This window comes from Petaurus breviceps, unplaced genomic scaffold (genome assembly GCF_028583685.1).
Source record: "Petaurus breviceps papuanus isolate PSGF00001 unplaced genomic scaffold, PetGlider_PUasm1.0 90752, whole genome shotgun sequence".
In the NCBI taxonomy this organism is placed as follows: Eukaryota; Metazoa; Chordata; class Mammalia; order Diprotodontia; family Petauridae; genus Petaurus; species Petaurus breviceps.
Genome location: NW_027187336.1, coordinates 10,946,455 through 10,958,031, shown reverse-complemented (window position 1 = coordinate 10,958,031; position 11,577 = coordinate 10,946,455). Strand labels below are relative to the sequence as shown.

At 39.2% G+C, this 11,577-nt stretch overlaps 1 protein-coding gene across 1 annotated transcript in view; it reads left to right on the top strand.

The window, feature by feature from the left end:
* The window catches only part of MAP3K19 (mitogen-activated protein kinase kinase kinase 19), a 60,509-nt gene that overhangs the window by 19,363 nt on the left and 29,569 nt on the right, over positions 1-11,577 (top strand). The window contains exon 5 of the mRNA XM_069067820.1: positions 5,236-5,501. Within this exon, the coding sequence (XP_068923921.1) occupies positions 5,236-5,501 (266 nt within the window). The remainder of the gene's footprint in view (positions 1-5,235; positions 5,502-11,577) is intronic.

Below are 11,577 nucleotides of genomic sequence, written 5' to 3'. Positions count from 1 at the left end.
AGAGAGAGAGAGAGAGAGAGAGAGAGAGAGAGAGAGAGAGAGAGAGAATAGTATGCTTCAAACTGAATTCAGACTCCATAGTTCTTTCTCTGGATGTAGATAACATTTTCCATCATGTGTCTTTTGGAATTGTCTTAGATCATCATATTGCTGAGAAAAGTTAATCATTGTACAATGTTGCTGTTACTTTGTATATTTTTCTCCTGGTTCTGCTCATTTCACTTTGCATCAGTTCTTATAGGTCTCTCCAGGTTTTTCTAAAATCCACCTGTTCATCATTTCTTTCTTTTTTAATAATTTTCTTTTTGCTTTTTGTAGGGAGGAAGGTAGGGCAATTGGGGTTAAGTGACTTGCCCAAGGTCACATGGCTACTGTGTGTGTGTGTGTGTGTGTGTGTGTGTGTGTTAAGTGTCTGAGGCCAAATTTGAACTCAGGTCCTCCTGACTCCAGGGTGGTGCTCTATTCACTGCACCACTTAGCCACTCCTGCTCATCATTTCTTATAGCACAATAGTATTCATTTACATTTATATACCACAGCTTGTTCAGTCATTCCCTAACCGATGGGCATCCCCACAATTTTTAACTTTTTGCCACCACAAAAAGTAGCTGCCCTAGTTTAAAGCATCTAACTAATCCATTTATTCTTTTGATCTCATCTCCTCTTGTATTCTTTACCTCATCAGTCATTCATTCTTATGCTCTCATCTCTCCCTATCTGCTAGCTCATTCTTACTAATTGTAAGCATTTTCTGATCTATTCTCTCTTGAAAATGGACACACACACACACACACACACACACACAGAGATTCCACTAATTCTGCTACTTCCTATGTACCTTTTCTCCTTCCCCCTTTATGGCTACACTTCTAGAAATCATAATCTACACTTTCCACCTCCACTTTCTCACTCAGCCTAGGCTCTCATTAATCCCTGCAATCTGGCTTCCTACTTTCGTCTAAAACTGCTCATCAAATCGAAATTTTCTCATTTCTCTCCTGCGTCTATCTTTTTGGAGTATTTGACATTTTTAAGCAGCCCTCCATTGGCACTACTTTGTCCTGGTTCCCCTCCTACTTCTCTGAGCTATTATTTTCAGTCTTCATTGTTTTTTTTTATTCCTCATTTCTCTTGGTCGTACGATCCTCCTCCTGTCAACCAGGATCAAAAACCTCAGAATTGTTCTTAATCCTTTCCTTTCCCTGACCTTGGTTCTCTTCTCTATCCTATGCTACCCTCACATCTAATAATCTGTCAAAATCTATTGATTTTGCCTCCATTCTTTAACCTGAAATTCAAGACCTACCATATTCCACTCAAATATACTTCCAACATTATTTCATTATGATCCCTTTACCATACTTTACACTCCATCATAATTTAACTCCTTGTTCCCTGGTCTTGTCCTACTTTCCTCTATCTTTATGCCTTTGTGCACCTAATCCCCCACTTTTCAAAGGATTCCTTGCTTATTTTCCCTCAGTTGACATTTTCCTTATTCTTTTTAAAATTAAAAAAATTATATATTTTTAACATTCTTTTCCTTTTAAATTTTGAGTTCCAAATTCTCTCCCTCCCACCACCCACTGAGAAGGCAAGCAATATAATATCCATTATACATATGAAATCATGAAAAACATATTTTCATTTTGGCCATATATCACAAAAAAGCAAGAAAAACAAAGTAAGAAAGTTATACTTCAATTTGCATTCAGAATCCTCAGTTCTCTCTCTGGAGTTGGATAGCATTTTTCATTTTGAGTCTTTTGGAATTGTTTCAGATCTTTGTATTATTGATCAGAGTAGCCAAGTCTTTCATAGCTGATCATTCCAATATTGCTGTCATTGTGCACAGTGATCTCATTCTTCTCACTTCACTTTTAATTGGATCATATAGGTCTTGCCATGTTTTTTCTGAAATCATTCTCCTCATCATTTATCATTTAAATGGCATAATAATACTCCATCATAGTTATATGCCACAACTTGTTCAGCCATTCCTCAATTGATGAGCCTTTCCTCAATTTCCAGTTCTTTGCCACCACAAAAAGAGTTGTTATAATTAGTTTTGTACATTTAGGTCTTTTTTCTTTTCCTTTGATCTCTTAGAGGTATAGACCTAGTATTTGTGTTGCTGGGTCAATGGGTATGCACAGTTTTATAGCTCTTTGGACCTAGTTCCAAATTGTTCTTCAGAATGGTTAGACCAGTTCACAACTCCACCAACAGTTTATTACTGTACCTATTTTTCTCTCATCCCTTCCAGCATTTGTTGTTTCTGATAGGTGTGAGGTGGTTCCTCAAAATTGTTTTAATTTCTCTAATCAGTAGTGATTTAGAGCATTTTTAATGACCATAGATAGCTTTGTTTATATCCTTTGACCATTTATCAATTGGAGAATAGCTCTTATTATTCTAACTTTGATTAAGTCCTATAGTCAATAGTTGAGAAATAAGACCTTAATCAGAGAAGCTTCATGTGAAAATTTGAGAAATAGGGCAGCTAGGTGGCACAGTGAATAGAGCACCAGCTCTTGAGTCAGGAAGACCTGTGTTCAAATCCGGCCTCAGACACTTAACACTTACTAGCCATGTGACCTTGGGCAAGTCGCTTAACCCCAATTGTCCTGCCTTCCCCCCTCCAAAAAAAAAAAAAAAGAAAATTTGAGAAATAAGACCTTTATCAGAGAAACTTCATGTGAAAAATTTTTATATTACTTTATTGTCAATTTTCTCTTTTATGAAAATGTAGTTTCCCTAATTATCCCTTTTAATTAGATCATTTTTGCTTTTGCTTAGTCTGAGGTCATGATTGCTACCCATGCCTTTTTTAGTTTAGCTGAAGCATATTAGATTCTTTTCCAGACCTTTAATTCTGTATGCGTCTTTCTTTTTCAAGTGTCTCTTTTGTAACCAACATATTTTTGGATTCTAGTTTCTTATCTATTCTACTTTACACTTCCATTTTATGGGTGAGCACATCCCGTTCACATTCACAGTAATAATTACTAAACTGTGTTTTCCCCTATATCTCATTTTCTTCTCTTTTTTCCCTGTTCCTCCTCAAATGTCTACCACTGCCTCTCTTAATCTGCCCTCCTTTCTCTTTTCCCTTTCCCTTCCTATGTCTCTATTGGGTAAGTTACATTTCTATATATAGCTAAGTCTGTTTGTGTGTGTGTGTATACATAATGTGTGTGTATATATATTTTTTCTTTCTTTGAACCAACTCTAATGAGAATGAGGTTCAAACATTGCCCACCACCCCACCCCCAGTTCCTTCTTCACTCTAAAAACTATTCCTTGTATATCTCTTTTATATGAGAAAAATTTCCCTATTCTACCTCTTCCTTCCCTGTTCTTTCAGTGTATCCCTTTTTCTCACCCCTTCTTTTTTTAAAGAGATCATCCCAACATAGTTGACTCATTCCTATACCCTCTTTCTATGTAAACTCCTTCTAACAGTCCTATTAAGGTTAAAGTTCTTAGAAGTTATATGTATCATCTTCACATATAGGAATTTAAACATTATTGAAACACATGATCATTATTTCACATTTACCGGTTTATGTTTCTCTTGCATCTTGTGTTTGAATGTCACATTTTCTATTCAAATCTGGTCTTTTCATTAGGAAGGCTTGCAAGTCCTCTATTTAATTAAATATCCATTTTCACTTGAAAGATAATATTTAATTTTGCTGGGTAGGTTATTCTTAACTATACACCTAGCTTCTTGCCCTTCAGAATATCACATTCCATGCCTTCTGATCTTTTAATGTAGAAGCTGATAAATCTTGTATTATCCTCACTGTGATTCCACAGTATTTAGATTGTTTTTTTCTGGCTGCTTGTAATATTTTCTCCTTGACCTGGGAGCTCTGAAATTTGGTTTAGATGTTCTTGGCAGTTTTCATTTTGGGATCTCTTTCAGGAGTCATGTGGTGGATTCTTTCAATTTCTAATTTACCTTCTGGATCTAAGATATTGGGCAGTTTTCCTTGATAATTTCTTGAAATATGATATCTAGACTCTTTCTTTTATCTTGGATTTTAGGCAGTTCAGTCATTCTCTTTTTTTTTTTTTTGGGAGGGGGGAGGGCAGGGCAATTGGGTTTAAGTGACTTGCCCAAGGTCATATGGCTAGTAAGTGTTAAGTATCTGAGGCTGGATTTGAACTCAGGTTGCTCCTTATTCCAGGGCCAGTGCTCTATTCATTGTGACACCTAGCCTCCCCTTAATCATTCTTTTTTTTTTTTATTCTTAAAGCAATCGGGGTTAAGCAACTTGCTCAAGGTTGCACAGCCTTGGGCGTAAACACCTTAAGGTGTTTCTGGGTGGGTGCTTAGTGTCTGAGCCCGGATTTGATCCCCAGGTCATCCCGACACTGGAGCCGGTGCTCTTACTCGCTGTGCTACCTGGCCGCCCCTGAGGGATTATTTTAAAGTTGTTTGGAGGGGAATGTTGAGAGTTTATCTGGGTTGTCTCTAATTTGCTATCTTGGATCACCACTCCACCCCTTTTTTTTCCTATTCTTGAAGGCTAAGTTCGAATCCATCTCTTTCTTGAAGCCTTCTATGATTCCCTTGGGTAGAAGTGATCTTTTTCTCCCTGAATCTTGCATTATAGTTATTTATCTGACATTCATCTCTCAATTAGATTTTAAGCACTATAGACAGTTCCATTTTCAACTTCAGAGGCAACTAGTGGCATTGTGGATAGAATCCCGGGCCTGGAGTCAGGAAGACAAGTTCAAATCCAACCTCAGACAATTACTAGTTGTGTGACCTTGGGCAAATTGCTTAACTTCTGTTTGCCTCAGTTTCTTCAACTGTAAAAGAAGGACAACAATAGCACCTATCTCTCAGGATTGTTGTAAGGATTAAGTGAGATAACATTTGTAAAAAGTGTTCAGCACAGTCTCTGGCATCTACTAGGTGCTTATTCCTTTCCTCTCCTTCCCCTTTACATTTCTAGTACCTAGGACCTTGCATTGTAAGTGGTAGGTGCAAGAAAAATGTTAGTTGAATTGAATTAAACATTCTACTTTCTGTAGCCAAGGTAAGCATTGGAACACATCATTGTTCACTTTCAGCCAGCAGTACTACCTGGACATGCTTCCCAACTTGCCAGTTACCTGGCCTCTGTGTGATAGATACCCAAGCTAAGAGCACCATTACATTGAAGACCTTAAAGATGGAGAGAGAAGTTCTGAATGAGGTTTTATTTTCCCTCTTAGCCAGATAACATCAGTGCATAGAGAGTGGGCAAGTGAGCGCTCTATTTCTCTTCCAAATGAAACTGAGATGGTGGAATTCAAAATAAGACAACAGACTATGTTACCTTTCCTTCTCAAGAAAGAGGATAACTTGAAACAGCTGCATGATGGTAACCTTGGTTTTCTGGTGCCAAGACATTGCTCAGAGCCTAATGTTTCCAAGCCTGGAATGGGTAAGAATTCTTTCCAGTTTATGAAGGCACAGCTTCAACACACTAAAGCTAATGGTAAGTTTGGTGATATACCCATTCCAAATGTTTTTTGATAATGTGACAAATGAGTTTACCTTCTGTGATATGTAGGCTACTTGAGTCTGAATAGCCTAGATATTTTTGCAAATATCATACAATGGATTCTTCTGAACAAATAAAGGGCTAGCAGAAGGGCTAGCTAGGCACTGCTTGGCTAAGGCCACAGGGTCTGTCAACCTGTGCTGCTGCCTGTCCTTTGTCTTCCATCTTGGTTTGCCCTGGGTTCATTGCTCTGGGAGGAGGAGGTAGTCTGATTTCTCAATGGAGAAATAGGATCCCCAATTCTCATATTCATTGACTCTTCTCCCCACCAGAGAGTTGTTACTAAAAGAGTTGCTAATTTTAGAAATGGTCTAAAGGTTTTTCTTAGCAAAGGTAAAAGTTTAAAAGGTTGGGGCGGCCAGGTAGCACAGCGACTAAGAGCACCGGCTCCAGTGTTGAGAAGACCTGGAGATCGAATCCCGAGGTCAGACACTTAGCACCCACCCAGAAACACCTGGCCATGTAACCTTGAGCAAGTTACTTAACCCCAATTGCTTAGGGGCGGCCAGGTGGCTCAGTGAGTAAGAGCACTTGGCTCCAGTGTCGGGATGACCTGGATCAAATCCGGGCTCAGATACTCAGCACCACACCCAGAAATAATAACTGGCCATGTAACCTTGAGCAAGTTACTTAACCCCGATTGCTTTAAAAAAAAAAAGTTTAAAAGGTACCCAAAATACAAATATACATCGGGTATGGAACAGGTAATTTATATTTCAACACAGAAAAGGGAATGCTAAAGCAATAAAGAATCATACAATGATTAAGAATACAGTATATATCATTACTATTAAAAATCAGTTGCAAGGCCAATATTCAAGCTTTGTTGAAATCTAGACAGGATTTTTGCAAGGTTGCTAATTACCAGTTGACATTTTACCTCCATTGAGCACATAGTTAATCAAACACCAAACAGACTTTTCGTTCTGGGGGCCTCCCTTTCTGAAACCAATGTTTTCCCCATCACAGATCCAATCCTGCTACCATTTTTGCAACCATTTTGTAGATGCTGTTCTTATTACCAGCACTTGCGGCCTTCCAGGGCCTTGCCATGTTCACAGGGTCTATGCTGGAAGGAAGGAAACACAAAAAGAGAGGCAAGATAACCAAGGACCTCTAGTATAAGCCTAGCTGGTTCAGTCCATTGTTCCAAAGATGGGTAAAGACCTAGAAGGCCCCACCTTGTCGTTTTGCTGGGGAAGGGAAGAACACTTCCTTCTTCTACCCCACAATTGGAGGCCTATCTTATCCTCTTGAAAGTACCTCCAACCTGGCAGCAGGAAGCAGTCTCTTCTATAGGTGTGATATCCCTCATTATCATCTTTTCTGACCAAGTAACTAATGGAGGAACTCAACCCAATGACGAGTGTTACCTAGCTAAAAGAAGACAGAGAATATCTGCAAATACTTTATAGGGTGGGGATGGGGGTAGATGATAAAAGCCTCTTCTATAGATATATAAAGTTATAAACTATATATGACAATTTTGTCTTCCTTTAATGTTTATCTTCTATAAATTTTCAAATGGATCTGTGAGTTCATCAGTATAAGTATTCTCTCCAATGATTCAAATCATGGTTATTCATCCCTGTCCATCTTGTGTGACTTTTGCCAATGCCCTCCAATAATTTCACCCTTATAGGGGAGAGCTAGATGACTGTGAGAGAACAAAGAAGCTAGCTAAGAATACTTTTGCACCTTCATTCTGTTCTTTTAACATTGTGAGGACACCAGTGGAGGACATGGATTGTCCATCAGTTATCCCTCACTCTTGCCCTGTGAGCAGTCCACTTCTTTTCTGCTCTTAAGGATTTTTAAGTAGCCTATTCACAGTTTCATAGCAACCCGTGGAACTATAAATAGTCTGCTGAAAGATCTTAAAGTAGATCTGTAAACTAGCATCTAGTCTTATGATGCACTGACCATATGAAATAATGTAGCACATGGAGAACACAAAACCATGGTGATATCATCTACATGTCGTTAAAGAGCCAGGAGCTTTTTGATGCCTACAGTATTCCCCAAGCCCTTTATTAGAGAATACTGAAGAATATAGTTGTAATACAGATTGCAGACATAATGTTTCATCCATCATAGCTTAGACAGTCTTTGAAATCCATAGTATTTATATTTGACTAATACAGTGAAATCTGCATTTTATAGGCAGGTACATAATGTTAGGATCCACAATCTTGGCAGGTTGAGATGCATTGTGAAAAGCTATATTGGGAAATGAAGGTGATATAAAAATAAGAAATATCCATAATTTTTAAAAAATACTTCCAGCAGCTTAAGAGTTCAACCCAGCACATGAGACTCTCTCTAGAAAGAGCCAAGAAAGGGTAACATAAATGCACACACACTGGGAAAACCAGCAAGATAATCAGTCTCCCTAGGGCTACATTGCTCTTTAACAAAAAAAGGTCTCTTCTGGCTCTCTTGTTCTCCCTCCTTTCAAAAAAAATCAACTCTGCAATATAAGAACCAATTTCAGAAATACCAGTCCAGGAAACTGGGCTATCTCTGCTAAATCAGAAGGAAGCTTGGCAGACCCCACCAATAACCTGGCTAGCATTTTTGTGACAGTAAGGAGAAGGAAACACAGATAAAAAGGCCAAAGCTTTAGGGGAATTAGTTGGGTCATATAAAGAGTCAAACCTGCGACATTCTTTTTAATTTGAGTTTCTTAATTTCATATAGACTCTCCCGGTTCCAAATTATTGTATGGCAAGTGGTTTTCTACTCTGTCTTAGTCCTTTGATAGATGCTTGAGATACAAGGGTAGAGACCCAGTCTAGCTTTCCAATTTACCCTTGTTCTTCTCCCAATTTAGAACCTGCCTCCTCATCTGTAGAACCCAGGCAGACACTGCCCTACCTTTGCCTGGAGATTTGTCCAATCATTGACATATATTGATTCTGCTCTAGGTGAGCCATAAAGACTAGAAACACAATGAATCTCACAAATCTTTTGATCAACTGGCCAGAGGACCTCCAAAGTATCTTAATGTTTTAGGCCTGTAAGTGCTATGGGACTAAGAGAAGAAAAGAAACATGCCTTGTGAAGGATTCCCTTCCTATTATGGGTGAGGATACAAGAGGAAGTAGGTGCCTACAACTTTACAGAGATATTAAGTCATGATCAGTGATAGATTTGGAGTTAGAGAGAACCTTAAAGCTCACTGAGTCCAATCCCTTGATTTTACAGAAGAAGAAATGGAGGCCTGTAAGGAAACTAGGTGGTTCTAGGAAGAAACTCTGGGCTTGGAATCAAGAACACTCATCTTCCTGAGTCCAAATTCAACCTCAGACACTCAACTAGCTGTGTGACTTTGGGCAAGTCAATTAACCTTTTTTTACCTCAGTTCCTTATCTATAAAATGAACTGGAGAAGAAACTGGCAAATCACTCCAGTATCTTTGCCAAGAAAACCCTAAATGGGGTCATGAAGAATTGGATACAATTGAAAGACAGAACAATAACAAACAGAGGCCCAGATTAAGCTGTGAAGGTAATATATGGCAGAGCCAGAATTGGAATCTAAGTCCTCTGACTCCAAATTCAGTGGCAGGAAGGAGCCTCGGAGCTGTACAGGTTGATTGGTGGTTTGAGAAGAGAGCCTAGAATTAGCCCTAATGTGGAAGGAGGGTCAGCAATTGCAATGGGAATATGGAACCTGTGTCTTTCAGGGAGATTAGGCAATGAACCTGTATGTTTGGACAGTATGTTCATATAAGATTAGAGAGAGAAAGAATCACTCTGCATCATTCTAAATGTGGTTCTTGGAAGCTTAGTTATAAGTTTGGGAGTCAGTGTAAGAGCAAAGTGAATGAGAGTAGAGATTGTATATAGAGTGGGAGAGATTGGGTTGGTAGTGCTATGAACTGGTTATTGGTGGCCACTCCCATAAAGCATATACCAACACAGAGTAATCTACATTGAAAACAGTAAGATCTGTCCAGGATAGTCTATTTGAATTACAGATTTCTGAGTCCCTCCTTGTTCTTGTTTCTAGCTCCCAAGAGAGTACAGGGTGACCTAGAACACAGAGCATAATAACAGTGCAAGTGGTTTATGGAGAAAACCCCGATCTCTGTCCATGGTCTGGGACAGGTTACCTGTTGAATTGCCCTCTGCCTCATGAAAAACAGTCTCCTGTTGAATAAGGTGGAAGGTTTTTTTTTTTTCAGGAACTCCAAAGACCTTTAGCACCCCCACGTTGGTCTGCTATTGCCAATTTTTAGATTTACCCTCTTCAGTAGGAAGTAAAGGACCATGATAGATGGGTTATGCCAGTTTTCTTTCAGCTCCAAAATCAATCTTGGCATGGTCCCTGTCTTAAAAAAAATTTTTTTGAGATATTTGGCCATGTCTTTATGTGACGAATTAGTCTATATGGAGGTAGTCACCCATCTCCCCAATATGCTCACACTGAATCCTGCTTTTGACTTCAGGGGTTGTATCCAATTTTATGACCTTTCTGCAGGGCTGCTCACTTAAATTAATTTAAATTAATTATTAAAGGCCAATTTGGAGGCAGTTTTTGGAGTGGGGGGGGGGGCGGACTCTTGAATTCAAATGTCCAAATCACCAGATGTTGTGGCTCTGTGTTAGGGTGAACTTGGAGATCACTTTGAACTTATTGTTTTCTTGGAGTGGGCAATCAATCACCTTAGCACTCCTGTGCCACATCTGTGGCAATCAAAATGATCAATGAGTATAAATGAGTATATATATGTACTCATATATACAATGAGTATATATCCACTCTAGTCTTTTACCTGTTACCTAAACAGGAGATCAAACCTGTGCAAGTCTGGAAGGAAGGAAATATTATAATGTATTCAGCCTCAGCATAATCCTTTCATCACTATTGCTGTTAGTCCTAGGTATTATTGGCTGGTATTGCACAATTTGGACATTGTGTGGAACTTGGGAAATTTACTTCCAGAACTTCTGGAAGCATTGCTGGTAACAGCTGTGTGCTATGTTCATGTTAACCCAAGCCAGAGCTTTTTCCTCCAGTACCAGAAAATATCAAAAAGAATAAATATGGGGTAAAATAAAATGAAGTGAAACTCCCAGAAAAGAGGGATAATGTTCCAACACAACAATCAGACCCCCCAGAAACAATGATGAGACAAGAGCAAGAATGTCAGTAAAGGTTTAGAAACTCAATAAAAGAAATCAAGGAAGAAATTATAGAAATTTGAGCTCTCTGAGAGAAAAGAAAAAGAAGAGTGAATAAAGAATGAAAAAGCACTTGTTAAGCACTTACTATATGCCAGACACTAGGAAACAAATATAAAAAGAAAAGCAATTTCTGATCTCAAGTAGCTCCCCTCCTTCATGGAAAGAGACGGCACATAGAGGAGAGTAGAGGCCAAGAAAGGGTGTGTTGGTCTGGGAAATCACAGAGATAGGGAGTGAAACAATAGGGAGTCAGTCAATTTGTCCTTTCTAGAGGCAATGGTGGTATTGATTTGAAGACAGTTTTTTTTTTTGTCTTTTTGGAGGGCAATTGGAGTTAAGTAACTTGCCCAAGGTTACAAGGCTAGTTTTTTTTGTGTGTCTGTGTGTGGGTGTTAAGTGCCTGAGGCGGGAACTGAACTCGGCTCCTCTTGACTCAGGGAAGGCGCCTTACTCACTACCTCACCTAGCCGCCCCTTGAAGACAGTTGTATAAGAAGTATAAAGAGCTTGGGAAGGGGAGGGAGCATAGGATTAGCACATGGGTGGCAGTACTGAAAATAAAGGAGCATGGGGCTAGGGCAGGGGCTGGAGCTGAGTAGCTAACTCCTCCAGGGTATAGACTCTGGAGATTCAGCTTGGAGAGGGGTACAGCAGTGGCAAAGGAAACCAGAGATTTGTGGAATCCATAGTATTCTAACAGAGATAAGCCCTAAATTCAATTCCTTTAGAAATGTAGTTACCAAATTCCATAGCTTCAGCATTACACACACACACACACACACACACACACACACACACACACACACACACACACACACA